General features: G+C 46.1%; 1 protein-coding gene across 2 annotated transcripts in view; it reads right to left on the reverse strand.

Annotated features, from left to right (window-relative positions):
* The window catches only part of Rab14 (RAS oncogene family member Rab14), a 76,121-nt gene that overhangs the window by 21,668 nt on the left and 27,720 nt on the right, over positions 1 to 26,733 (reverse strand). For both annotated transcript variants that reach the window (XM_077650993.1, XM_077650994.1), the window contains exons 4-6: positions 23,175 to 23,262; positions 11,678 to 11,708; positions 1,660 to 1,728 (exon numbers count right to left, since the gene is read on the reverse strand). In XM_077650993.1, coding sequence (XP_077507119.1) covers positions 1,660 to 1,728; positions 11,678 to 11,708; positions 23,175 to 23,262 — 188 coding nt within the window. The remainder of the gene's footprint in view (positions 1 to 1,659; positions 1,729 to 11,677; positions 11,709 to 23,174; positions 23,263 to 26,733) is intronic.

Genomic DNA, 26,733 nt, shown 5'->3' on the forward strand with positions numbered 1-26,733 from the left:
CAGTGCACATTCCATAAAATTCGGCAGTGAAGATTGATACATAACTTGGCAGTCTTATTTTTTCCCATTTCCTCTGTACAACTTCCAACGTGCGTTGCTATTTTGAGCCATCTGTGTAAAGTTCCATGCAACTTGCTTATTTTGCTTTTAGGGCCAAGTAATCTTGCAGTATGTGTTTATATGGTGTGCTTTTTATGAAAGTGAGTGTGAAGTCACATGCAGCGGGAAGGCTGTACCATGGTGGCAATGGATCATGCCTTGAGAAATTTCAGGTATGACATCCAGTATTCCTATTTCATGACATCTTCAAAACGTAAAAACAAAGGTGCGATTTATTGTGGTTTATTACTGAACAGTGTTCTAGATGTGCACTTAATAAATATGGGGTAACAAAGGTGTTTTGGTAGGCATTTTATTTTCAATGCACATGTAAGCATTGCTCTCCAGTTTCCAAGGATTGGTTTGTTAGTTTTAATGTAGAAACTATTTACGGGGGATGTTTTTTATGTACTAGTTCAGAGAAGCTGACCTAGGTTTTGTAACGGATCCAGTATTTTATGGTATGATGGTCTTGCAGACCAATACACAATGCAACCATAGTCTAAGGAAGTACTGTGCAGCAGTAGATCTGTAGAAGGCAAACCGTATCAGACCGCCAGTGTTTTCGTGACGGTACATTGAGTATATCCTGAAATTGAGATGCTTTCTTTCTGAGGGTGTTTGTGACTTCCAGTGTCAGTTTCTCAATTTTCGTCGATCAAATGTTTTTTCTTTCGTAAGCTACCTATATATTGGTTCTTTGTATCAGTGACAAGAGTTTTACTAGCTACACTATGCTGAAATGAAAATTTTTATTTAAGGGGATGAAAAAAAATATTTTATACATGTCATCCTGGAACCGCCTGCTTTCCCACAGTAATGAGAGTTAAAACAATTAAAATTAAAGCATCCTGGCCCTTCTTAACTGTAATGGGCTAAAACGGAATAAAAATTTCCAATAGCAGAAAATAATAATAAAGAAAAGCAACACTATTAACAAAATGACTGTTCTTGTTGACCACTGCTGTTCATGTTGTTGATTAATTATACTGCCATTTTTTGTTTGTTTAGAGGTTTTTTTCACTTCGTTTCTACATTAATCAATGCTCCACAATGCTTGATTCACTTATTTCCAATTTTCGAGTATCTGGCCATCACCTTGCTGTTTTGTGAACTTGTAAGGAGTTAGGACCTTGTCAAGCTGTTCAAACATTATAGTCCCGTACTCCTCCATTACAAAGGAAATAAAACTTGATAATTAAGAGACCTATTGGTACCGATCGGCATGCTCATCATAATGTGTGCGTTGCTCGCCTCACTCTTTAGGACAGGCAGAAACTGACATAAAAACGCACTAACCAGAGCCAAAACTTCTCTGGGCTGATGGTGATCGTGCACAATGCACGTTACATCGGTCATTTGCAATTCACTTGCTGCGAATGTTGGGACAAAAATTAGCTAATGATGCGTGATCGTTAAAAGTTGAATTGACCCAGAAATGATCACAGAAACAGTACAGCAGCACAACTGCAACATCCCATGCCTAGTGTGAGACTACACAACGCTTTTTTCAGACGTCCCCCAATAGGAAGAACAGCCGTTGTAACATATCTTGCTCACCTGCCATCCTGGATATTCTGGAAGATCTTCTTGGCAGTCTCAAGGAATGCCTCCTCGACATGTTCACCCCTGGTTGTGAAAAAAGCAGGGCACAACTTGACGAGAGCAAGAACCACTGGCCGTGAAGGCAGCAAACAAACACCTCGTCACATGTCCTCGCTAATGCAAGCAGGAGCACACAGGTTAAAGTCCCGTCACTCAATCGGGAACACTGCTCTCGCCAAACCCTTGAAGGGCCCTTGCCTTTGCACAATTATTATGCACCACGATGAGTCGGGTGACATAAAGAGAGGCTGGCCTGAGCCGACAGATTACTGCACTCATAACAACAAAGACACTGCTTGCACCAAAAATGGAACATGGAATATGTGTCGCCATTATCACCGGCTAATTTCACAAATAAACTACTATGGTGCGTCAACACTACCTTTGCTACACCCACATTCACTTCAAAAACAAGTCTTTTCTGGTGTATATGTCGAGTGGCACGAAATGTCCAAATGCAATACACACAATCTTTTAGGAAGAACAAAAATTGAATGGTGTGGTTTCTTAACTGTGGGAGAAATAATTTTTTTAAGGTTTCAGCAGCTCTTTTCCCTGCAAAATCTATGAAATTTAAAATTTAATGCGAAATACAAAAAGAAAGCTAAATAAATGTGCCTTTTAGGCATATAAGTCTGAGTAACAAGTACCGTATTTCTTCTAATGTAACGCGACTACAAATGTAATGCGAGGGGTGCCTTTACATGCTGCCCAGCAGAAAAAATAAAAACACGAATGTAACGCGAGACTTAAGGATGTAAAACAAAGTACCTTTGATTGACATCATGGCCAACATAATTATTCATCTTCCCCGCTTTCAGAGTCTTCATTTTCCCTATCAAAGTCTCCCGGTAACTTCCCTCATATCGATGTTGTTCGCCGCAGAGAGAATCCATTCCTCTTCATGAACGTTTGGGCCCACTCATGAGATGCTCTGAACTTCTCATCTCCCGAGCAATGTCTCTAACTTTCCAACGGATCAGCTCGACGTGACCCCCAGGAGACGTTATGGGAACAATGAATAACAGCACAAAAAGGAAGGGAAACCAAAAGGACGGGTCGTACCAACTAGCCCCTCACCGCACTCTTCTAGACCCCATGAGACGGTTGCGCTGCTCGATAATAAAGCCCGCCACTTTTTTCTCCAGCTCGACGTGATGGCTGTAGCGAGGCCCACGAAATCCTTTGCAGTCGGGCTCAAATTTAGGCCCCTCCCGCTGCAGCCGCCATCCGCGGATGGTTGACTCGTTGAGGTCAAGTCTTCGAGCTGCTGCACAATTCCCAACCTATTCAGCTAACAGGATCGCTTTTCTCTTAAAACGAGCTTCGCCATAAGAACACGACACGACGATGCATTGAGCGCGACGTCGCAACAAACAAAAAAATGACACAGAACAACGCTTCGACTTTGGATGGATGAGGATTTGGGTTCCGTGGTACCCATATTGCCAGCATAAGATCGCAAAAGTGCGGAAACTGAAACCAAGCTGACTGCTTTGAAATGGCTGCACTGCAGCACTGCTTTAGGCCAATCGTAGTTCGGTATTCGATTGTAACGCGAGCGCGCACTTTAAGGGGAAAAATCTGGGAAAAACCTCTCGTTACATTCGAGTAAATACGGCAGTACATTGCAGCACAAAAGTTTATTTCCCAAAAACAAGATTTTAGAAAAAAATTTCAGCAAAACTTGTAAAGGTATGCTTGTATCTACAAAGAAAAAATAATAATTTTCTGAAATACGCAAAATATTTGGCGTTCTACTGGCCACTGCCTTTAAAAAAAATAAAGGTTCTATTTTGAATACTATTCTCGCTACGGAACAAAAATTAGAGATCACTGCACCTACCCACATTGGAAGAATGCGAAAGCGTCGACGCTTCCTTGACACTGGTCGCTGTCAAATTTGGCACCATGGTTGTTTCTCGTTCGCTTGATTGATTGGTTATTGACTCTGATTATACCCTCGTTTCATCCCGGCAACCATTTCAAGTTTTCAAATTTTCCACCACGCTTCGTTCCCGCCCACTCACTATATACCCGTCCCGTCTATTTACCAGTTGTGGGGTTGAATTGGGGAGATAAGTACTTTCTCCCCACTCAATCGCGGCTGACACGGTTCAAATCCGCCCGGACCCCACCGTGGGGAGAAAGTACTTATCTCCCCAATTCAACCCCACACAGTCCATTACCTTTTGCTTCTCATTACTTACCTAACTGCCTCTAATCTATCACTTTTTTTTCTAGCTCCTGTTTACGTATCGATCACTTATCACAGGTCAATGTGATTGCGCATTTCGAGTTTTCAAACTTGGCGCCACGTTTTCGCTCCATCCACACTTCCGGTTTCTTAAATTTGGCACTACACTGTAGCTTCGTTCACTTCCCGCGTTTTCAAATTTCGCGGCACTTTTTCTCTGGCCCCGCCCACTTTTTGGACATTTTTTACTCTAGTTAATTAATTATTCATCCATTTCTAAATTTTTTTTTTTTCAGGCAGCATCCTCACATCATCCTCTTTCGATTACAACCACTCATTTGACGCTACCTCTTCTGAGTTGCCCACAACTGCTGCCGAAACACTTCGCGGACACGATCCCCGCTTACACAGCCTAGTAAAGCTTTCGCTTTAATAACTGGAAGGCATATAGTTGGGCACCGGAGCATAGACATCTGTGTTCCAGGCTGGTCTCCCTCACCGTCGCTGTCAGAACTGAATTCCGACGGAAAGGTAGCACCTTCAGACTCGCTGCTCCTCACGTCAGCGACGAAATCAATTGCAGACAAAGTGGAGTCCTGAGATTTGCGACGTTGTGGAGCGTGCATCGCGCATGCAGAAGCTGCCAAGCGACTCGGATGCTATTGCATGTTCAGAGCGCATTGAAAAAAATGCCCTCTTGCAGAAAAAAAAAACGATAACTGACTAAAAGCCACACAGCACAGCACATAGCAAGGCTCTCAATTTGAGTAGCAAGTTGTCATTAGCAGGCAATGGGTGCAGTACCATGTGTTCACATCTTCAAAGTGCATTAAAAAAAATGTTGCCTCATGGGAAAAAGAAAACTTCACCGAAAACGAAACTTCATTGCCTAACTGCAAGCCAGATGTGCAGCATACCAGTAAGCAAATATTGCAAAAGGTTTCAAAATCGGCGCACGAAGTCATCGTTAGCAGGCTAATGATGCTCAGTGAGCACAGTAGAAAAAGAGTTAAAAAAAAACCAGCTGAGCACACAAATACAGAACAAGTCACTGTGCCATGGTAGAAGAAGCCCACAGGTTTAATATCTCATCAGAGTAAACCCCTACTGTGAACGATCCTTCACCAAAAACTGATAATTCCCTCTAGAAAGAAAACCAAATTTTCGAAATGAACCCTATTTTTCAACAACTACTGATGTGCAACCAAAAAAAGAAAGCAGGATGTCAAGTAAACAACTTCCTGACCACAGGCCCAGCACTATCACAAGTTAGCAAAAAGTGCATATGCACATACATGCAACATGTTATTACAGAAAAAGCTCATTACTTCCAACTTCAAGAGCCTGGAAAAAAAAAAACAAAGTTCTAATTACCAAATTACCCCCAAAAAGCTGACAACCACTTGCATCGTGGTAAATTGGTGAAAAGACTGTGCAACGGTGGCCTGCTTTTGAGATGAGAAAATAGCAACGGTAACTGCTTTTCACGTTTCCATCAATGCTTTAACAGTTCCGAAATGAAAAGGGTCTCTACTGCATCCTTCACAGTGCGACACGGTAGCGGTAGAGTCCCCTCGCAAGCAGCTGCATCGCGTGTGAGGAAACTTCACCACACAAAGAGCGAATGGCACGACGCGCGCAGTTTTGGTGCACCGGAAGAACCATGCAAATGGGAGACAGAGAAATGTGCAGAGGCGCCAATTGGCGCCCTATACAGTGTGCAGCTAGGCTCGGTTGGTGAGCTGGTGCAAAGCTCAGGAAAGCAGAGCCAATACTAAGCAGCCAGACTATTCTCGGAGAAAGGGCCGTCCATTCTTTTCATCACGTCAGAGGTGCAGGGCAATCTTGCAGCACGCAACTATTGATTGCATGCTGCGCCAGTCGTACCAGAATGCAGCCTCCTTCAGGGCAGCCGTTTGAATTAACTGATGTGGGACATGTAGAATCCAAATTAGCAAGCATCCGAAGCCACAAACTTATATGGGTGTTGGCCTGACCGGTGTTGGTCTGGATTTCCGATGGCGGGCAAGCGTGTCGAGATCGGCGGAGCCTGCCAGTGGCGGGAGAGAGACGACAGCGAGAGGATGTCATGTAAATACCTCCCGCCTTCCCTCTTTGTTGTCGCCACCTTGCCCCGTTAGCTGCACGACCAAGCCAGATGGCAAGGGTCGCAGATCAAGCATCCAGCAGCATGCGATTTTGGGAGAACCCAATAAACATTCGGTCCTGGGCAAAGCGTCCTGTTCTGTGTTGTGTCCTTATTCGCACTTCCGCTGAGCCACCGTGAGAACGGCCATGCATGGTGTGTGATACAGGGAGCTCGGAGTTCCGCGGCCTAGACCTCAAAGAAGGCTAACAGCCTAGTAAAAGCCCCCACAATGTTGGCTCGCGGTGTGAATTCTGCTTACCAAATTAACTACACGACAATCCTTCCAATGAACGTACAAAACCCCCTTTTCTCGCAGCCAGCGAATGTCTCCTCTCTCAGCCTGTCTCTCCCATGCACTACTTTTCAGTTAAGGTGAGAAGCCCCGTCGATCTTTCCTCGTTGTGCCACAAGCCAGTGTCTTTTGTTCCAGGAGAGCTGCTGAAGCAAAGATGCTGACGTATCGAAATTGTCCATATAAACAATGTAGCCTGGATTAAGGTACTTGCTGCAGAGCTTCACTGTTTTTCACGTTTTCCAGTGTAAACTATGAATTGAATAGTGCACCCAGGTTTTGGATGCACCAACACCCACAACTTGTATCCCCATTTTGTAATTTCATCTTTCATGTACTGCCGAATAACTGATCGAGCCTTAAATTTGACCATTCTTTTGTCTACTGAAACATCACGGTTAAACTGGAAAAAATTTTCACAGTGGTCACTGATATGATCCAGAAGCCATGAAGCTTTGTCAAGCATTTCAGCAGCTGGACTGTTGAGTGCTGGGTCCAACACATGAAGCATGGCTAGCAGCACTAAGAAACGTCGTCTGGACATGATGCTTGAAGGCAGGAGACCGGAAAGTAAGGGGTGTGTGCTGTGCTGGTGAAGGTGTGGTAGCTCTAAGACTCCCATGTAAAGAAGCAAGGCAAGGTAAAGAAGAACGAACTTGGTCACCTCCAATGGTGTCGCCTCTCTCCAGGACTCTTCCTTTTCGCCGTAGGTTGGTTTGCCCATGACACGCATCAATGCATATTTGTTTGCGTTCAGGCAGGTGGTTGTTACAACGTCCACTGTGAAAAAACAGTGGAAAGATCTCCACAGCTTTTGCGAACCACTTCGGGCTGCTACTGAGTGTCAAACCCAGGTCTATGCTAGGATTTCTATTGGGCCAGGACTCTATTCTTCTTTGGGCTTCATCAGCGCTATGTGTGAACTGGCTCAAGGCACAAACAAAATAAAGAAAGAAGCGGAAACAAAACTTATGGGTGGACAACTGCAGACGTTCCGGGCTGCGGTTCCGCAATTTCAGTCCGAATCGAAATCCGATGATGCAGGATCGTCACAGTCACTACTTGAGGAATAAAAAAAAATCTGCTGCAGACGCAGCAGAATCGCGTAAAATGAGATTTTTTTTAGTGCACACAGTCCTTGAGGTTGACATCATGCTGAGTGCACACAACACCGGAACATCAATTTCGTGGGCGTTTCAAAAATTGGCGCCTTACAGGAAGAAATAAACGATGCAGGAAACGAAAACACAGTGCCTTAACAGCCCGCTTGACGGCGCACAAAGTCCGCAACGACGCTGGAAGCGTTGAAATTGCCCTTCGAACCCAACGATCACCAGTGACGCGGTAATGAAAGAGTTAAGCAATGCGCCACTGTCCTATAATGGTACCGTAAAAACCGGAATATAGGTCGAACTTTTTAAAAAAAACCATGGTGAAAAGTTGACCCCCGTCTTATATACCGGTCTTTGGCGGAAAAACTACGAAAGTCTTGCAACAATGGGCAGATGAAGTCAACAGCCTCTATCACCATCGCCATAATCAGCAGCGCGGCGTGGCTAGAGTCACCCTAGGCTATGGCCTAGCGTGGTGACGTTGTCGCACCGCCACTTTGCGTTTCAGTCATTGCAAAGCTTTTTTGTTAAAAGGCTGCTTTTTCACATTTTGTTTCAAAATGAGTGGAAGCCGACTGCAATTCACAGTCGCCTTCAAGAAAAACGCAATTGAGTACGCGGAAGCTCCCAGCAACCTGGCGGCAGCAGAAGCTGCGTGGAGGTAGAAGCTGCACATTACAACTTGCAGCAACCAGAAGAAAACATATCGTGGGCGGACCGCAGCGTACCCAGAATTGGAAAGAAAGGCGCTGTGTGCAAGATCGCTGCCTGTGACTGCCGAATGCATCTGCGTGAATGCGGTACAACTTGCAGCAACCAGAAGAAAACATTTCGTGGGCGGACCACAGCGTACACAGAATTGGAAGGAAAGGCGCTGCATGCAGGAACGCTGCCTGTGACTGCCGAATGCATCCGCGTGAATGCGATAGAGATTGGGCGTGCCTCTAGACTCACGAGGGCGTAATGCAAGGGCTCGTCATCCTGGGTGCGGCGATTCATGAAGAGGAAGGGCTTTGCTCTACGGCGCCGTACTTCTGTGTGCCAGAAACAAACACGTGGGTCGATGGGCGCCCGATACTGTCAAAAAATTGGCTGGGTGTACATACGAGCAACATTTAAATGAAAATACTGTCACCATTGTGCAACCTGTTGAGTCGCATTTGTTTCAAGGTAAGGGTGTCTTTCGGGACTTTTTCTCGCAGACTCCGACAACGATGGATTTTCTGCACAAAGGAAGCGTCAGCGCTATTGCTATCTTTCACGCCACGTAAATGGGGCAAGATTAATCATGCATTGCCAGCGTCAATGCAGCGGCAGCGTATTCATCATCGTCCATGAAACAGTAGCGCCCGTCATGCCGCTAGGATCCCTGGTACCGCAGTACAGGATTACAGTATGCTGTCTTTTCCGGCGCATTTCTGATACACAGCGGCACATACGCAGTCAGGCTCCTTGTACTATGGTAACAGCAATAGTAACACGGTATACGGTAAGCTAAAGGTTTCCGTTACGCATGCTCGCACATGCTGTACCTCGGTCTCTTTGAGAAATATTTCACGTGGCACAGTAGACATTCCGCACCCATTCGTGTTCGATGACGTGAGTGACCAAAATACAGTGTGAACAAGGTGTAAACCACACAGGAAGCAGCAATGTTCTCCTACCACAATGATCTTGTAGCCGGAGGCGGCCTCACGGTGGGCCATGGCGTCTGCCCCCCACCCACCCCTTCTCACTCTCCTTTCTTTCTCCATGTCGGCAAGAGTGAGAAGTGTGTTGTCCCCCATCATCAACCAATGAAATGAAAACAGGCCCACCAAACTCCTCGCGTTTACCGCCATAAGTATGTGTCTTTTTTGCACATACATGCATAGTCTTGAGTGAGATGCGAGCTGCAAGTGTGAAGTGTGCGACAGGCTTCATAGCTGAATGGTGTGCCAACGTGATAAACATGACGCACTGCCTTTGAGCGCAGGCAGCGCATCGCATTTGGCCCAGTTTTGGGTGAGATAGCAAGAGCCACGGGCTGGCCTGGAAAGCTATCAAGACTGCGCAGACGCTCGTGCCAGCCTCGCCCGCACAACCCCAGATGGCACAGCTAATGGTGCACTACTATGATCGTCGTGCTTGCATCTGCTTATGCCCTCTGTATATGAAAGCCGGACAGTGCTCATATTGCGTACATGCTCCACTCAACCACACACACATGCGATGCAATTCTTCCTCGGGCAAAATCTACTTTCTTACATTGAAGCTGAAAATACATGGTGGACGTGAAGTTACGAAAACTGGAATATTTCGTTACATTAAAGTCTGTTACATCAAGGCTTAACTCCACATCGCTGCATATTGATGGACGTCGTTTTCTTTTAAAAAAATGACACATCAGCAGGGTCTAAGATAGTTTTGGCCGAGCAGTGGGTAGTAAGCAACCCATGCAGGTTCCTCTTTACACCAGAATGCACGAAGCGTGATATGCACTAGATGCTTCTGATATCAGCTCAGTTTGCCACTTGGCAGGCTAGTCAGCCAGCCTGCAGGCGAGTGTGCAACACACGAGAGGTGCATCGCTTTTATCGCCTTGCGACAGCGTGATTCCGTGTCTCCTGCTTTGAGCAGCTGCTTATGCTCCACAATGCCACCCTGCAGGAAGGATGTTGCTAAACTTAAATCTTTACTTGCAGTGAAAGTGGTCCTTTACTTCTGCACCATCAACAGTGGCTTGCCATGCTGTCTACACAACTATAGAAATTGCGTTTCATCTTGTTCCTCGTGTTGCAAGCTCATCATCGCCATTCTCTCGGGAGTACACTGCGGATACCACTATTGCGGCCTCAGGGGATCAGGCAGTGAAACAAAGGAAGGCGCCATCCACCAATCAGCAATAAATGAAATCAAATCACCCTGCACCTGTCCCCCCACAAGTGCTAGTATGTGCATCTTTGTGCACATGCGTGCACCATCAGAGTTTGAACCAATGTCAAGTGCGGGAGTGGATTCACTGCCGACAGCGCTGAGTCCTTTAACCGAGCTTCGGGAAATGATCTACAGAAACACTAAACAATGTCTTCTGAGCAAAGCTGCAAGCACTGCAGGTTGACCTAGCTGGCTAAGCCGACTCGCCAACGCACGCTGCGGACAGACTATCCACTAAGCTAAGGATATAACAGCAGCACGAAATTACTTAAATTTACCGCTGCACGAAAACACACACGAAAAAAAAACTGTAGCCCAGAACTTTACTTAATGTGTTTATGGCATTTTACTGCACCGAGTTACTGCACTTTTATTCTCACACACATGGTGTTTGGTCAGTTTTGGGAGGCTATTTGGCATTTGAATACCGCATGTACTCACGTAATTTGCTAACCTTTTTTTTAAATTAGAACTTCAAAAAGGGGTTGCAAAAATTCTGCGAAAAATTTCTGAACACATCCTATAAAGCACTTCAAATGTCATATACTGTATATTGCCGCTTATACGTAGACCCACCTCACACCCCTCACTGACCAGCAAAAAGTGACTCCAAATGTAAGATGCATACCCCCTCCCACTGCCCCACTCCATGTTATGTAGTTCCCCGCAGAATGGCATGATGGCGCATGCACAGCTCAAAGCAATAAATGCGCAACGATGCAATCACGAAGCCAGCAGTGGGAGGCGAAGAAGATAACGAGTGATAAAACGGCAGCATTGTGTGCGGCCCAGCTGACTAGCGGCAAACCGAACAGCAACTTGCGCGCACTCGCATACACGCTAGTGGTCTGGAGCACCAGAGCACATAATAAGAGAGCAAAATTTTTTTTCTTCAAAAGTCCAGATAAAAAGTTAGGGGTGCGCAAATTACATGAGTAAATACGGCAATCGGGATCCCTTGGAGTACAAAATAATGTTTCACTGCACATACGCGCATGCATGCACTCACATGCACACACATGTGCGCAGACGCACACACGCGCACACGTGTGCAGACGCAGACACGTGCACACACACACACACACACACAAAATGCACGTTCACATGCTAATGTGGATTACAAGCTGGCCTGCTGCCATTTGTCTCTAGTCTGACCTGACCAACACTACACATCTTAAAACCAAGACCATGCATTTCTCCTCCACAGCAACAGTGCAGAGTAATAAACAAGACAGAACTAATACTGAACAGATGAAGCGCACTCCGCACAACAAGTAGGAAGAGCACGCAAAGGTGAGGGGACTTACGTTTTTGCACTAGCCTCCACGAACATTAGACCTGCAGGGCGAAAAACAAAGCGACAGTGGTAAGCCGACGTTGGCACAAGAAAGCAGCATCCCACACTAAAAGAGCAAGTTTTCACACCAACCACTGCACAATTAAAACCAAGGGCTGAACACGCGTTTAAATCTGCATTTGAGTCCTTATTGGTGGTCTTAAGTGATTAGCGGGGCCAAAGCAAACTTCCCCAGCATGTGCCACCTGTTCAGTCGGGGCCGAGTGCGGATGGCCCAACTTACTTTTGCCACAGACTGCTGGTCTTGCAGGAGTATCATTGTCATGCATCTGCCACAATGTCGCAGTACTCAGTGGAAAATTACTGACACAGCAACGAAGGGCAAGTGCATCAGCAACTACACACGGAAGAGCATCATATTTGTACAGTCAAGCCTTGTTGGAACGAACACGAATATGGTGAATTATCGGATAAAACCATGTAAAAGCTATGTTCGGCTCATCCATGCTTTATTTCAATGGGAGTTATCTTTGTATAATTGTATAACAGAACGAAAAATTCAAGATTTGCCAGCAGATTAGTTATACTGCAGCAGTGTTTCATTTTCATGTGGCTCGAAGTGTGTAAAAAAGCTGAAGAAAAAAAACTAACGCAATATTCCGATCGTTTCACTCACCCACAGCAAAAGTGAGTCATTCGCGTGCACTTTCTGCATGCCCCGCTATCTAGGGGCATCCAAAGAAACTAGCATCATGGACCGATGGCTCAGTCATGCAAAATGCCAGTACAGAAGCATAAAGCAGTTTCGCTCAAGACCAAAAGTGGGATCTATGTGCACAAAAGAGAGAGTGATGTGGCGAGGACCGCAGCCTTCGCTCCGTCATAAAGGCTGGGATACATGGAGCGATTTTACGGCGGCAGGTTAGTGATTTTCGCCTGGTGGTGCGCCCTCAACACATGGCGTTGAAAAAAACGCTGGCCGCTGCTGACCTGCACCCGCCAGATATCGACACACGGTGCCCAGTGACACACGAAGTAGCGGCTGATGCAAGCCAATACCAGCGTAGAAAGCCTGCTCTTTTGGTTTGACTGCTTGTGCCTGCCGCCGTCAACAGGGCCACCAAGGCCAACAAGCTACAGAGTAATTTGAGCACGGAAATGAGAGTTATCATGAAAATAAATGCTTCACCAAGCATGAAATGCACCTTCTTCTGAGAGAACGCAACATAATCTTGGTCGGAAATGCCTGTGTTTCCACCCTGAAGTGAAAGATGTTGAAGAAAACTGCGCCGCTGGTATCCACAGCTGAGCGGGCATCCCAAGCTAAGCAACTTCATGCATTCGAGCATGTAAGTCCTTATTGACGCCTAGACACACATGCTAAAATTAGTAGCAAGTAACAACGGCATGACAGTGCCATTCATCGCTTGTGGTTGGTCACCACAGCCATTTTCATTACTTTTTGTACTGCAGTCCTCAGATCATAAATCATTCATCTGGCATTCTCTTATCCCTGTGGCCAATGGTGAATCTAAGAAACTAAGTTCAGTTCATTTGTGCAATGCCGACTGCAGAGAACCAGAAACACAGGCAAGCCTGATGAGAAGCTGCGACGTTGGCGCTGTCACCACTTTTACTAGCAGCCAGACACAGGCACAGTCCAACCACACTACAACAAAATTTCTGCTACAATCGAGCACTTCCAATTCCATCCATCAGCAAACCAATACAGTTAAACTAGGATGTAACGAACCTCTATACACCATTTCCACAGCGAGAAGAAAAATAGCTTCGAACTCAGCAAGCGCTGCGCCGCTCCTATGCGCCGGCAGCAGGAGCACCAAGGCATGGTACGCAAAATGCCTATGTGCTATGCAGTCTTTTGTGCAACGAAGTCCATTATTAACATTTTTGAGGGGTGTGACGTTCCCAAAAAACGTGCCGGCGCATCTTTTTTTTTGCGCTCTGCGCGACGGCTAGCGAAAGCATCTGCGTTGTCCACCTTCCCCTGTTCTTTGCTAACTTGGCAATGTTCCCCACTTCACGGGTTGCCAGTGTCCCAAGGGCAGACTTTACTGAGTCAGGCGAGCTACTGCGCTGCTGCACCAGCCACGCAAGCCATGCGTACTCTCAATCAGTCAGTGCTGTGCACGCGCGTAGCCAGCTAGGCCGCCGCGTGGTTTTTCTCTTGTTAGCTACCACTGTTCCCTCAGTTCTGCAATCTCCTTGGATTTCCCGTCAAGAATTGCTTCCACAAAGTGGGCTTGATGCCATTGACGTGGAGGCTCACGAAGCACTCGCCGGTGCAGTGATGACGGGGGTTTGATTATCGATGAACAATGATGATTGTGGTGAGTCAAGTCAGAGTATTCTTGCAAGCGAACATGCAACCCTGACAAATGAAGACCTCACCGACAAGGCATTCATGACAGCTGTCACCGGCATGGACAACGACGAACAGGAACCTATGCAAGTTGTGGTGTATAGTAAAAGCTCATTAATTTGACCTACATTAATTCAGAAGTCCGGATAATTCAAACTGCCAGCACTGTCCTGGCCAAAGCCCATGTAAGTCTATGGCATTGTACGCTCTCCCAAATTCAGACAATGAGGGTCTCGCACCAATTAATTCTAACAGGCTCCCGAAGGGAGACTGCGTCCAGGCATGACTGGAGCGGCAAGCGATCGACCAAATAGCACTGCTCAAATCCGAGTTCAATGCTGCACAGTCATCTGTGCACCTCAGACGTAGGTGCAATGGCAGGCATGAAGACAAAGGTACAGCCCTGTCTCATAATCAGTCAGACAGCATAGTTTCGGTTTTGCTTTTCTGAACATTGCACAAGCCCGTATCGGCCAATTAATCAAGCCAAGCTGCACGCAGTTTTGGTCACTGATTGGCCAGAATGCTTTCGTACATGTGGTTCTCTCTCTGGTTCTTCTAGTGCACCGAAACTGCGTGCTCATCACGTGCCGTTAAGCTTTTTGTGCAGTGAAGCTGCCTCACACGCAACGCTGCTACTTGTGAGGAGCATGACGGAGTAGCGGCGGAGCTCCAGAAGCGCCGCATCGCACCATAAAGATTGTCGGGGAGGCCCTTACCATTTTTCAGCAGTTCTGCTTCAACGCTCCTGATGGTATGCACGCAGTAAAGCATTTATGGAAATGTGAAAAACAGTAATCATCGCCCCGTTCTCATCTCAAAAGCAAGCAACCATTGCCCAGTCTTTCCCCAAATAAATATAGCGATGAAAGTGGTTCATTTTTTCTGGTCCCCAGAAGTTTGAATTAACACGATTTTACAAGCACTAGAACGATCATTAAATGCTCTGAAATGCTGCCATTAAATGCTCTGAAGTTTTTCCTGTGCTCTTTTTCTTTCGGCACAACCCAGTTATAACAATGATATTTCCATGGCACTTCAACATTGTAATAAAGTGGATTTGACTGTAGGCGTGGGTGGGTACAGCCCACATGTGCTGAGGAAGCCGTGGTGGCCCAACTCACCAACATCTGCCTGTTACAGATGCCCTTATAAGGGCCAAACCATATAAGGATATGCAATTGCTTCCTCCACAACGAACAACATTTAGAACGAGATTCCTGCATCGAAGTTTTTGCCAGTAAGCAGCCATTTTTTTTTGCTTTGCACATCTAGATACGCCTACAGAATTCAATACCTCATTTCACTTCACCAAAAAACAGCCAAGTTGGGATGCACTTTCACTGGTGCCCCTGACATTCCTCGAGTCATTTGAATTAATACGCAGACAAGTGCGCTAACGTTGCGATCCAGCACATGAGTGCCTGCAACACTTTTGCTGACCGCTCAGATACTGCACTTGTGACCCATGGCCATTGCTACGAGGCGTTTTTCAACTGGCCAGCTTTCAATCGTTTTGCTGAAGAAGGCGCAACAGACGTCAGTTGTGCACTCATTTCAATTTGAAGGTATTCTGTAGGGGTTACAAGGTTTTGAGCTTTTACGATAAGCGGTGGCTAGTTTGCAAAGCACTGAAACGTTATGCCTAGCAATACCAAGTGAGCCATGCGTAACTATCCACTGCAGCCCAGTGTGCCAGTGGACAGCATGGTGTTGCAGAAAGCACGCCACCCACGTGGGTGCACTCTATTTTCCCTTTTGCACCACAGGCGAACATGGTGATAACTTTTTTTTCTTCTTTTTGGCACACCTAGTGCAGGCTCTGCTGAGAAATGGCAGCGTGACGGTGGTTCATTGCAGAGTCAATAAAATGGCATGCTGCCATTATATTGTGTCGTGTGTCGCAAAAAGTCTGAAGAATCGGAAGAACCACTTTTCTGCCACGTCATCTAAAGCAATGCTTTTTGAGGTGCATGTGACCCCTGCTTGACGCACAGTGATGTGAGCACGAATGCACCTCAACACCAAAATGCCCTCAGGCAATGCAGTCTCTGCACGAACTATAGCAGAACGAAAGTGGCAATGCTATTATAAAGAGTGAGGAAAAAAAATCACGCATTTTAACAGCTACTATAGCAGGTGCGTTTATAATAAGAATATATCTGTTGTTCGAGGCTTCCAGAGTAGTGCGAAAATTGTGCCACGACACAAATTTCGAAACTGCGAAAGATCAAAGCCGAGAGTTTTTTGGATACAAACGCTATTCATAACCTATCCCATCCAATCTGTTAATGCTCCGGACTGGAGAGAAATTCTTTGCGGGTCCGGTGAATTGTGTTGTACAGTAAAACCTCGTTAATTCGGACTTCATGGGAGTGGAAAAAAACTTCCAAATTATCAGAATGGCAAATTATCGAATCCCCTCCCCCCCCCCCCAAAACTGCCAAAAACCATTCACGTGAAAGCGAAATTTATTTGAGGGCATGTGGGCAATTATCTCCTTTCAAGACGAAAACAGCATTTCTCGCAGTTCCATCAAGTGTTTTAATTCGTGCATATCATCGGGTGTGGCGGAAGCAGAACTGCTCCACGATGATAAGTGTCATCACGGATTTGTTCCGAGTCCGAAACGGTAGCCGCTGGAGCTTCTCATGGCGTCGCATGCGAGAAGGGTTCACCGCACAAACAGCGAACAGCACGTGATGAGCACAGAGCTTCAGCAAGCTGGAAGAACGGAAATACCAAGCGGATGAAAGCGAGGAAAGTGCACATTAGCACTGGAGCGGCAAGACGCCTTCAAAAAACAAACAAAAAAAAAAGATCAGCAGCAAGGCAATCGTCATACCAAACGATGTGCGGCTTGGCAGGCCCGCTGATTTGTGCAGCAGATAGCAGCTGTCACCATGGGCTAGCGATGAAGCTCCAAAAACGAAACTACGCGGCCAGACTCTCTCTCGGCCTATCGACGGGAACCTGCTGACCATCAAAACACCGGCCTTTGGTGCACACCAGATGATCCCGGGAGACAATGTAATATACAATTCAGACCTGTAAATGAATATCTGGACGATTCAATCTCAATACAGCACCTGTTCAGGAGGCCCCTCTGATTTAACCAATGTGAGCCCTGTGGCATCCAAATAAACAAGCTTCATGGGCGTTTGTTTGGCGGGACTCCAGCGACAGTCTGAATTATGCAAATTTGCAGAGGCCAAATTAACGAGGTTTTAATGTAGTGGGATTCGAATGTAGCTGCAACACTGTAAAACCTCATTAATTTTAAACCAATCCAACTGCAATAAATGTTCGGATTAACTGAGAACAACAAAAAATCAGACCCAGGCAAAAAATTTTGTAGCAGGTACGCACTACCTTTATCGCATGAGCTTGGCGATTACCGCCTATTCTGCATAAATGTTGACCCAACCAGTAGCCCTTGCTAGCAAAAAACCAAAAAGTTTGCTCCAAATATAAGCCAAAGCATACAACCCCCCCCCCCATTTGTCCCACCACCACACTTTGTGGTACTGCATCCACCCTTTAAATTAAGAGAGACGCAGGTCTTGAAATGATCAAAGATTACAAAAATTTTTATTTGGGATCAATACACACTAAAGTTGTTGTCTGAAAAGTTTCAAGGTCTTAACTCAACCTGCAACTACTTAAATATCTATATATTTCGTGCCTATGAGGCCTGGAAATGGAGATTTTGGAACGAAACTCAGCAGGACTTTGCACCTGCGCACCCAATGGCCGCCATCTTGGTTCTGTCTGAAAGCTGGGTCCCTTCCCCACTACCTGGTGTTACTCACTACTGTAAAATATTTTTGGAATGTCTGCATTCCACTGTTTATTGAGGCCTTTACAGCGACTTCCGAATGGCTGGTGCGCGCGAACTTCAAGTGCAATTTTCTCAGCTTCCTTTATTTTTTTCAATTAATCTTATACTGTTGAATTCAGAAAGAATTAAACTGTGGAGCTATGCCGTTTTTGCTTGGCTGAGTCTAACATTTCAAATTTTGTGAACCATAATGTCATTAACTATACTTCGTAATTATGGACACATGTAACTGCGCTTTTGAAATGACTTGGGACAACACAGGGACGACACAAACACTGGTGCTCAACCTGTGTTGCCCCAAGTCATTCCAAAAGCGCAATTATGTATGATGATGTTAACTACGAACTAGCCCAATTTGAAACCATCTTAATAATTATGGTGTTTGGACAAAATTTAACATTTTTATATGATGATGTACTTCAACAACAATATAATTAGCATAGTTCCAGATGGCAGGTTTTTGGCTACAGCCCCATTTCAATCGAAACCAAGAACTAAAAAGGAACTGTATTAACTACCTACAAGAATTTAATTAATTACACTCCAGTTATTTCCTATTATATGGGCACTAACTGAGGTATACTGAAACTAATTATATGTTTTTGAAACACATATACATGCCTAATTACATTACAATATATTTAATAAATAAAATTTTCATTTCAAGACCCGTGTCTCCTCTCAAGCAATTGAAAGCAAGACTCGTAACAGCGCGACCATGAGGACAGCAGTTGAAAGCCAATGGAGATTATTAAAAGCGAGGAAATGGTGCTCCACCCTGTCTTCCACACTTGGCCCACCTGATCAGCGGCAAACCAAACTGTGAACAGTGCTCTAGTTTCCGAAGGTTGCGCTCTCACTACCTACGACTCATAGCGTAAACGAGCCGGGTAAAAGGCGCGCAATTTCATTTTTCTTCAGCACAACTGATGTGCCAGCGCCTCCACTGGACTCTGCCTTGACCACAGCTACAGTGGCTAGAAGGGGGAAGTGTGAGGACCGCACCCGGCCGGGCGAAGCCCTTGGGGAGGAAAGCGGCAGATGGCGCTGCCGCACGCTTACACGTCAGCTTCTGCGTCTTCAGCGAAGGTAATGCGCACTTTGCACGCGGCAGCCATGGTATTTGTTTGATCGTGCTTATATGGAGCTATCCAACAGAATGAGATTGTGAAATATAATCTGCTTTTTTGAACACAGCTGAAATTAATATTAATTTGGCTCACAATTCAGAAATGTCAAGAGAAAGCAGTCTTACCGATTTTTGCTAAACACCACACATTTGAATGCGCAACAGTTATGAAGCACAAGCTTTATTTTGCTAAATAAACAGGCCTTGGCGATTGGGAAAGTGAAACCAAATTATGTGCAGGCACTTGGAAACGAATCTTATTTCAAGTACCTCTAAGTGACCCGCCTCAGTTTCAAATGCTTCTTTCGTTCGCGAGACGACTCCCTCTCTTTGTTGAGAGATTTTGCAAAAAAATGGAGGCAGGTTATTAAAAAAAACTTGGTGATTTGGTTGGTAATATCCAACCCATGAAGTGCACAGCCTACCAAGACTTTTTTTTTAGAGACGACGTAAGTCCATCAAGGCTGTCATGATGCAATTTGTTGCTGCTAAACCACATGGAAAATGTAAGTTCGAGTGCGTCAACAAATGAATAAAGTTCCTGGGACGGGTACAGCAGGCCACCGTTGTCACAGAACTTTGTGAATGTAGACAGTTCTTTGTCAGAATTCTCCCGATCCACAAGGAGCAGATCAAAGCACTCCTTGCAACTAGTTTTGAGAATAGTCTTTCTGGCAACGTACCCTGCCATATAAAATACCAGTCTGCTGTCGCTTGTGTTTTCGTGGTACAGATGGTCAGACAGAAGCTCAGATTTCTTCAGCACTTCGGAAGCATCTTCTATCTGTCCTCTATCAAGAAGTGCATCCACTTCACCACCCATCTCCTTCCCATCCAACGAAATCTTCAGGGTGCCTCCTTCACAGTTTCCGCTCTTTGGCGCTTTCACTAAGTTGTAAAAACTTAAGCAATTAACAGTGATGAGGAACTGGGTTGCGTTAGGGTGATCATTACACCCGGAAAATTGACGAATTACGCCAAACAGTTTTCCTAAGCTGTCTTGGCAAAGGCGGCTTGTCAACAAATACTTGTATCCAAGCTTGTCATGGACATACTTCAGGATATCCAGTGTCGCATGAAGAGTAACTCTCATGCCCTCAGCAGTGCTTGCCGACAAAAAACCCACTTTTGAAGGTTCCAAAGATGTTTCCCATTTGTTCAGGTATTCAATGAAATCCTGAATGGTTTTTTCTTGAACAGAACCAAGTCTGAGAGCTTCTGATGGAACACGTGCTGTCATTGCACTTATCAGCTTCGCCATAACACGGACAAAGCCTCAGTTGGTGCTGGATCACCTCAGCTCCTAATTTCATCCCTGTAAAAGTAAAGGCCACGAACCACTTCTGGGCTGAAAAGCTGAAATGCCAAGTTTACCCTCATTTTCTCAAAATTATTGGGTTTGACGTGGCATGTAGTAATTTTCGGCGTAACCTTCTGAGTGACTGCGCATTTATCTTCTTCGTGTGCCACTCTGATGTGCTCAACGTAGACAGCACCATCTGGAGTTTTGTATAAAGCCTTCAGGAAACCATTCCTTACGCATTTCACCAAATGTGGGAAATCAGAAATAAAAAAAAGGAGTCTTTCTTTGTCAACGGGATGAGGAACAGACGGCTTCACGGAGATCAAGGAACCAGATATGCCAAGCATGCGCCACATAGAGCGGTTCCATGAAGCCCCATCAGCTGTAATGAAATCTACCTTTAGGCCACCTTTTCAGCAAGTATCACAGCTTCTAAGATAATCTTAGACAAGAGCGCTGCCTTCACGTTGCCTCTTGAGGCAAAGAGGCCGAGTATTTGATGCCAAGACCCTGTTAGGGGCTGAAACATGACCACTAGACCGTGATTGCATGGCACATGTTTTTCACTTTCGGGCGTGAATTTTCCCAAATCCACAAGCCCCTCAATTTTTCCTCCTCCAACTACATTGAAACACTCTGACAACTTCATTTCATCAATGATCAGGCCACCGTGGCACCTGAATTCGTCCATGGCTTTTGTTTTCTTTTCAATCCCTGCAAGCACTGGAGAGTTGAAGCCAAACCCACTCTTATACTTGCGCATATACATTTTCAAGCAGCTTCTGTTTGGAAGCGTCAGTATTCCTTCCCTTCTTACATGCTCGTAGAGCCTTGGACTTTTCATGCGCATTATTATACACTCTAGTAGCCAGTCTGCGTTATATTTCATTCCTCTTGGTGATTTGCGACGAGCAGCTTGGAAACACTGCATGACAGCGAGCTTTTGCTTCGGTGGAAGAGCTTTCAACCTCTCTTCAAGGACACTTTCTTTTAATTCTACACTTTGCCTTTCAAGTTCCTGTATAGTTTGGGTGTACGATGACAACTTGGCCTTGATTCGCCGAACAGCCTGTGTTTGAATCCTTTTCTTTCTTGAAAATCTTGGTGATGCATTTTGGCTACGACGCTTTTTCCATCGTTGATTCAAAAGGGCTTTTCTTAGGTGCTTGCACATGACACATGGCTTGCTCTCATGTGCCACACCCTGGCACTTTAAGCTAGAAATGACTGTCAAAAAACCGAAATTTCTTGCTTCCCAACGCAAATGGAAATTCATTGACCGTGCCGGCTCCACCATAGACGCACATGCTATTGACCTCATTCAGGAGAGAGCCAGGGTCAGTGGATGAGAGTTCCGATTGTCGTACTCCCTTCAAAAACACGTCTTGTTTGACACAGTCCGCTTCTTGGGTGAACACAACCAACTTATCAGCGTATAGTACACTTTTATCTTGCCCCGAGTGGCACACACTGTAAGCGACAGTCAAAGGCGAGGTGTTCAACGTGTGCGTGTCCCACAAAGACGACGGTAAAGCGAGGTCTTGAAACGACGCACTGCACGGCACTTCCTCGAAGTCGACACTCGCAACAGAGGCACTGTCTTCTGCAAATTTCTCGCAGGGTGGAGTTTCGTGTGCAGGCTTTCCTGGCCGCTTTCTGTCGGGCGGCAGTTGCTTGGATAAGTACTTTGGTAAGTTTGGAAACAGCGTAGGCACGGCTCCAGGCAGCAACAAAGCCCTACTTTCAATGCAGATGAGCTCTCCATTCACTTTGTGCTCAAAATGCCTTGAGACGTACCTTTCGTCGAAATGAAGCTCGCACACTGCGCAGTTCTCCTCGAGTTGCTTGTCAGCACGTGGAATTGCCCGCTGCCATTGCGCCAACGCCGCCTTATCCTTCGGGACACCAAGCAATGACAGTTTGCTCTTGCAAGACTTATAGCCTGTTGTGCACCCAGGCACAAAACAGTGGCTTTGCTTTCTAGGCATTGGTGAGCATGTGACGCACAGAAAACAAAAAGCGCTTCTCTAGGCAAAACTGACAAAAAACACGCGTTGCACGGCGCACGCCGATGCGAAGACAAGGTGGCTTCCCTTTCGACTGACGTGTAAACATCGACGAGCGCCGCCTGGCGGTTCCCTCTCAAAGGCCTCAGCGCACCCCATACGGATCGCGCTCGCTCCTCACACTTCCCCCTTCAAGCCACTGTACCACAGCTGGGCTGGAGAGTAGCAACGAGCGTGCATATGGTTGCCTCCAGTCCAGCCGTGCCTTGAAGCGCCGAGAGCACGGTACCACCGTTACTTTGAACCCGGTATCCACAGCTGCGCTTCAGTGAAGCTAGTCTGCTCCCCTCAGCAGTCCACAAGCCGTACTCTCTTGTGCTGGGGCACTTTGCATATGAAGCATCTGCATCGCACTGTGGCACCGCCTCATGGCTTCGAGGGGCCGTCATTTCACCAGTTTTCAGCAAAAACTGGCATTGAGGATTTGCGCATTGCACCCTTGATCTCGGAGTTAACTGGGGCAATGCAGGCCGCTGCTTGGAACTATCCGGTCAAAATCTGTGATATCAAATTAACCAAGGTAAAATTACTGAGGTTTTACTCTATTAGCCGTGCGCAATCATGCAATGGCACCTGGCTGGTCCATTATAAGAACAGCTTAATCGATCGACGCTTAGTCCTACTGCTCTGCGACAGCCTAGCTCTGGGCTAGCATTCTTCTGACACACACACACTATGGCCACCGCATGACAGGGGTGGTGGCATCCCCATTGGGCAACAAGGCCCAGAAAATGGCCCGTCTGTCACAGGGCCCGTAGAGGCAGGTTTCTGTTTGCACTGCTCACCATTTTCCTCCGCAAACTGCTTGGCCTCGTCGTACGTGACATCCCTCTGGGCTTCAAGGTCACATTTGTTGCCAATCAGGAAGATGACCTGCAAGCACACAAGACAAGCAGTGGACATTTGAAATGCACAATATCAAAACACAAGGCAAAAAATTCACTCCCTTGGAAACCCCACCATTAGCAGCTGGTGCCGCCAGAGGTACTGACCGAGGAGTGAAACTGACGTCTCACACAGCAATGCCGGGAGCAGAAAAAGGCTGCCTTTTGCAGCAACACAAATCAGTTCGCACATCACGCAGTGTGATCACAATTGTCATGCTCTCCCTAATGGTTCATGACAAGTAAACTATTCCATGGTGCCAGCAATGTCTACCATGGATGCATGAGTGAATAACTATTACATGCGTCTTCTGCGTTCTGGCGTTCCTAACATCACCCGCAGGCTGAAGCAAATGTTAAAAGTTTTAGACAGCCTCTGAAATCATGACTGCATGTTTACAAAGATTTTTTGTTCCCCACTATCGTGTCCCCATATTTTTCTTCCGATGAGAATGTTACACCCACATGTCAGCTGGCAAAAGACTATTCGCCTTGAACCAAATGCACTTGTGCAAGTACAGCAAAAACTCATTAATTCGAACTTCAAGGGGCCACAAAAAGAAACACTATCACCACGGTAAATTTGTTTGATGGAAGACCTGGCAATGGGTACCTGCTTTTGAGATAAAAGTGGCACAGTAGTGACCATTTTTCATGTTTCCATCGATGTTTTACTGTGTGCATACTGCCGGGGGCATTGAAGCGAAACTGCTCCAAAATAGTCCAGGACTCCCGCATCCTCAATGGACCTTGTCACACCCATCATAAGGTCGGGAATTGTGCGGCAGCTCGAAGACTTGACCTCAACGAGTCAACCATCCACGCCGTGGCTGCAGCGGGAGGGGCTTTTTAAATGTGAGCCCGCCCGCAAAGGATTTCGTGAGCCTCGCCACGGCCATCACATCCAGCTAGAAAAGAAGTAGCGGACTTTGTTATCGAGCAGCGCAACCGTCTCATGGGGGTCAGTGTCGAGCTGATCCGTTGGAAAGTTAGAGACGTCGCTCGGGAGATGGGAAGTTCAGAACATCTCATGGGTGGGCCCAAACGTTCATGAAGAGGAATGGATTCTTTCTGCAGCGAACAACATCGATGCGGCATAAGTTACCGGGAGACATCGACAGCGAAAAGGAGGATTCTGTTGCTGAGAACTCGGCCTCCGAAAGCGAGGAAGATGAGTAAACAGGTTGGCCACGATGTCTATTAAAGGTACTTTGTTTTGCATCCCTAAGCCTCGCGTTACATTCGTGGTTTTATTTTTTCCCTCTGGGCAGCATGTAAAGTCACCCTTGCGTTACATTCAAGTAAATACAGCACAGGTGCATTGTCCAGGACTCTGTTAGTAGTTCGAATTAACTGCATTTCCAAATTAACGAGGGTTGAATTAATAAGGTTTTATTGTACAGACATGCAGAAAAGGAGGCATACAAGTTGCGTCTGCCGACAAGATTTGCTAAAGCCCAGAAAAAATTTTTCGCTGCTATTTCTGAGAACAGTTTTAACTAATGTGAACACCAGCAATTGCTATAAGTGTGGTATGTGGGGGTTTAATGCCTCAAAGCTGCAGATTAATTTAGACCACCTGGGGTTCTTTAACATGCATTGACATCGCACAGCATCTTTTATTTTGCCCCCATCCAAATGTGGCCGCAACAGCCGGGATTCAATCCTGCGACCTTGAGATCAGCAGCAGCACAACGCCAAAGCCACTGAGCCACAGTGGCGGATAAGTGCTATTTGTCTACAAGATTAGGGGGTAAACGAGCAATGCTGCAAGGAAGAAAGGCCAGTCGCTTCCTTCAAACACACTTGAACCATTCATAAAATCACCGTTGCTTTCTTGCAGCACCTGCAAGTTACCGCATATTGCCACACACAAGTCGACTCTGAATGTATGTCCACCTCCAAACTTGCGGCCGTCACTGGCAACAAAAAAGGTGACTCAAACTATAATAGCAGCCCTGTCACCCTAGGTGGCCAAACACAGAAGTCACAAGCCTGTGGTGCCCCCTTTGTTTCCATGGTATAGAACACGTGCATACAAACAGACATGTAATGACGCAATCACAAGGCCAGCAGAGATCAAAGACAATTGAATGGTGTACCCTGTAAACAGCCCAGCAGACTAGTCTAGCAAGTGGCAAACCAAATAGTGTCAAATTCTGGCCTGACGAGCGCTTCAAAGGTTGCCAGGAATTGGCTCTTGCGCTACCCACAGCCTGACCAAATGAGACAGTGTCAACACAAGTGAGCCGGATGAACAGTGTGCAGTTGGAATTTTCATTAAGCATGGAGCCCCATGTATCTTCTTGCCAGGAACAGGCACCAGCACTAGACCACAGCATGGGCTCACTACGTTCTCACTGTGCACTCGGTTTCATTCCTACAACAGCTCAAGAAGCAATTTGCTCACTGTGTGCAAGTACAGTCGTCCATAGACATGTCTAGAGCGTTCTAACTCCGTGCCATCTGCGCTCCACAGTGCGCGCCATCTAGCGGCGGCGCCTGGTTCGAGATAGTGCATGTCTGATGCTCAGACGACGCTCAAAGATGCACAATCTCAAACCAGGTGCTGACGTTAGACGTCACTCAGCGTGCTGCGAAGCGCAGATAGAGTTTGAGCGCTTAGAGCGCTGTGGACGGCTGTACATACCGCTACGACACAAACCAAGAAGTGGCCTGGAAAGTCTGTCCAATCGCAATAGTTCCTGAAAAAATTAGCTTGGTAAACACACGAAGAGAAGATAAGGCAGGTTCACCCACTCGGCTTTTCTGAACAGCGATCTCATAGGTATGTAGCTCCAAAGTTCCGAGAGCCAAATGAAAAAGGTTACATACACGCATAATAAACAACTCTGCGTTACCTCTAGAAGTTTAACCAGTCATCTTTTATGACCCGCAATACCTTAAGCACTAGAACGTCCTTGAAGCCTTAGCAATGACATTTCTTGAGCACAATTTAGCGGGTTAAACTCAATGCCACACTCGGCTCGTTTCAATGGAGACTAAAAACAACGCCGCCTCTTTATTGCGTAGTACGTGTTAAAAGACCCGAAGCGGCCTAAGCCAATATGCTACTCCCAATGGGACTTCTTGTAGTGCAGAGATGCATTTAGGAGAGGCAAAGAAACACATTCGAAGATGATCCTCTGTCTGAAGAGACAGCTGCTCATCAAGCACTTGAATGAAGGCCATTCCTTAGCAGTTCTTAAGAGGCTTCAGTTGTCCGGCTGCAAGCATAAACATAAACACGAGCAGATGCAAATCAGTTTTCAGTAAATCCCGCAGCATGTGCTCGTTGATACTGTACTTGCGTAGGTGAACACACTTGAGAAAATGAGCTGCGTGTCAGGTTTTGCAACACTCCATTAAGCATGCCGCAGCAGTGTTGCCCCCTGCTCCACTTTGTGTCCTGCTCATAATTTTTCTCAAGAGAGAACAATGCAACTCCAACAGATACAAT

This window comes from Amblyomma americanum, chromosome 1 (assembly GCF_052857255.1).
Source record: "Amblyomma americanum isolate KBUSLIRL-KWMA chromosome 1, ASM5285725v1, whole genome shotgun sequence".
Lineage (NCBI taxonomy): Eukaryota > Metazoa > Arthropoda > Arachnida > Ixodida > Ixodidae > Amblyomma > Amblyomma americanum.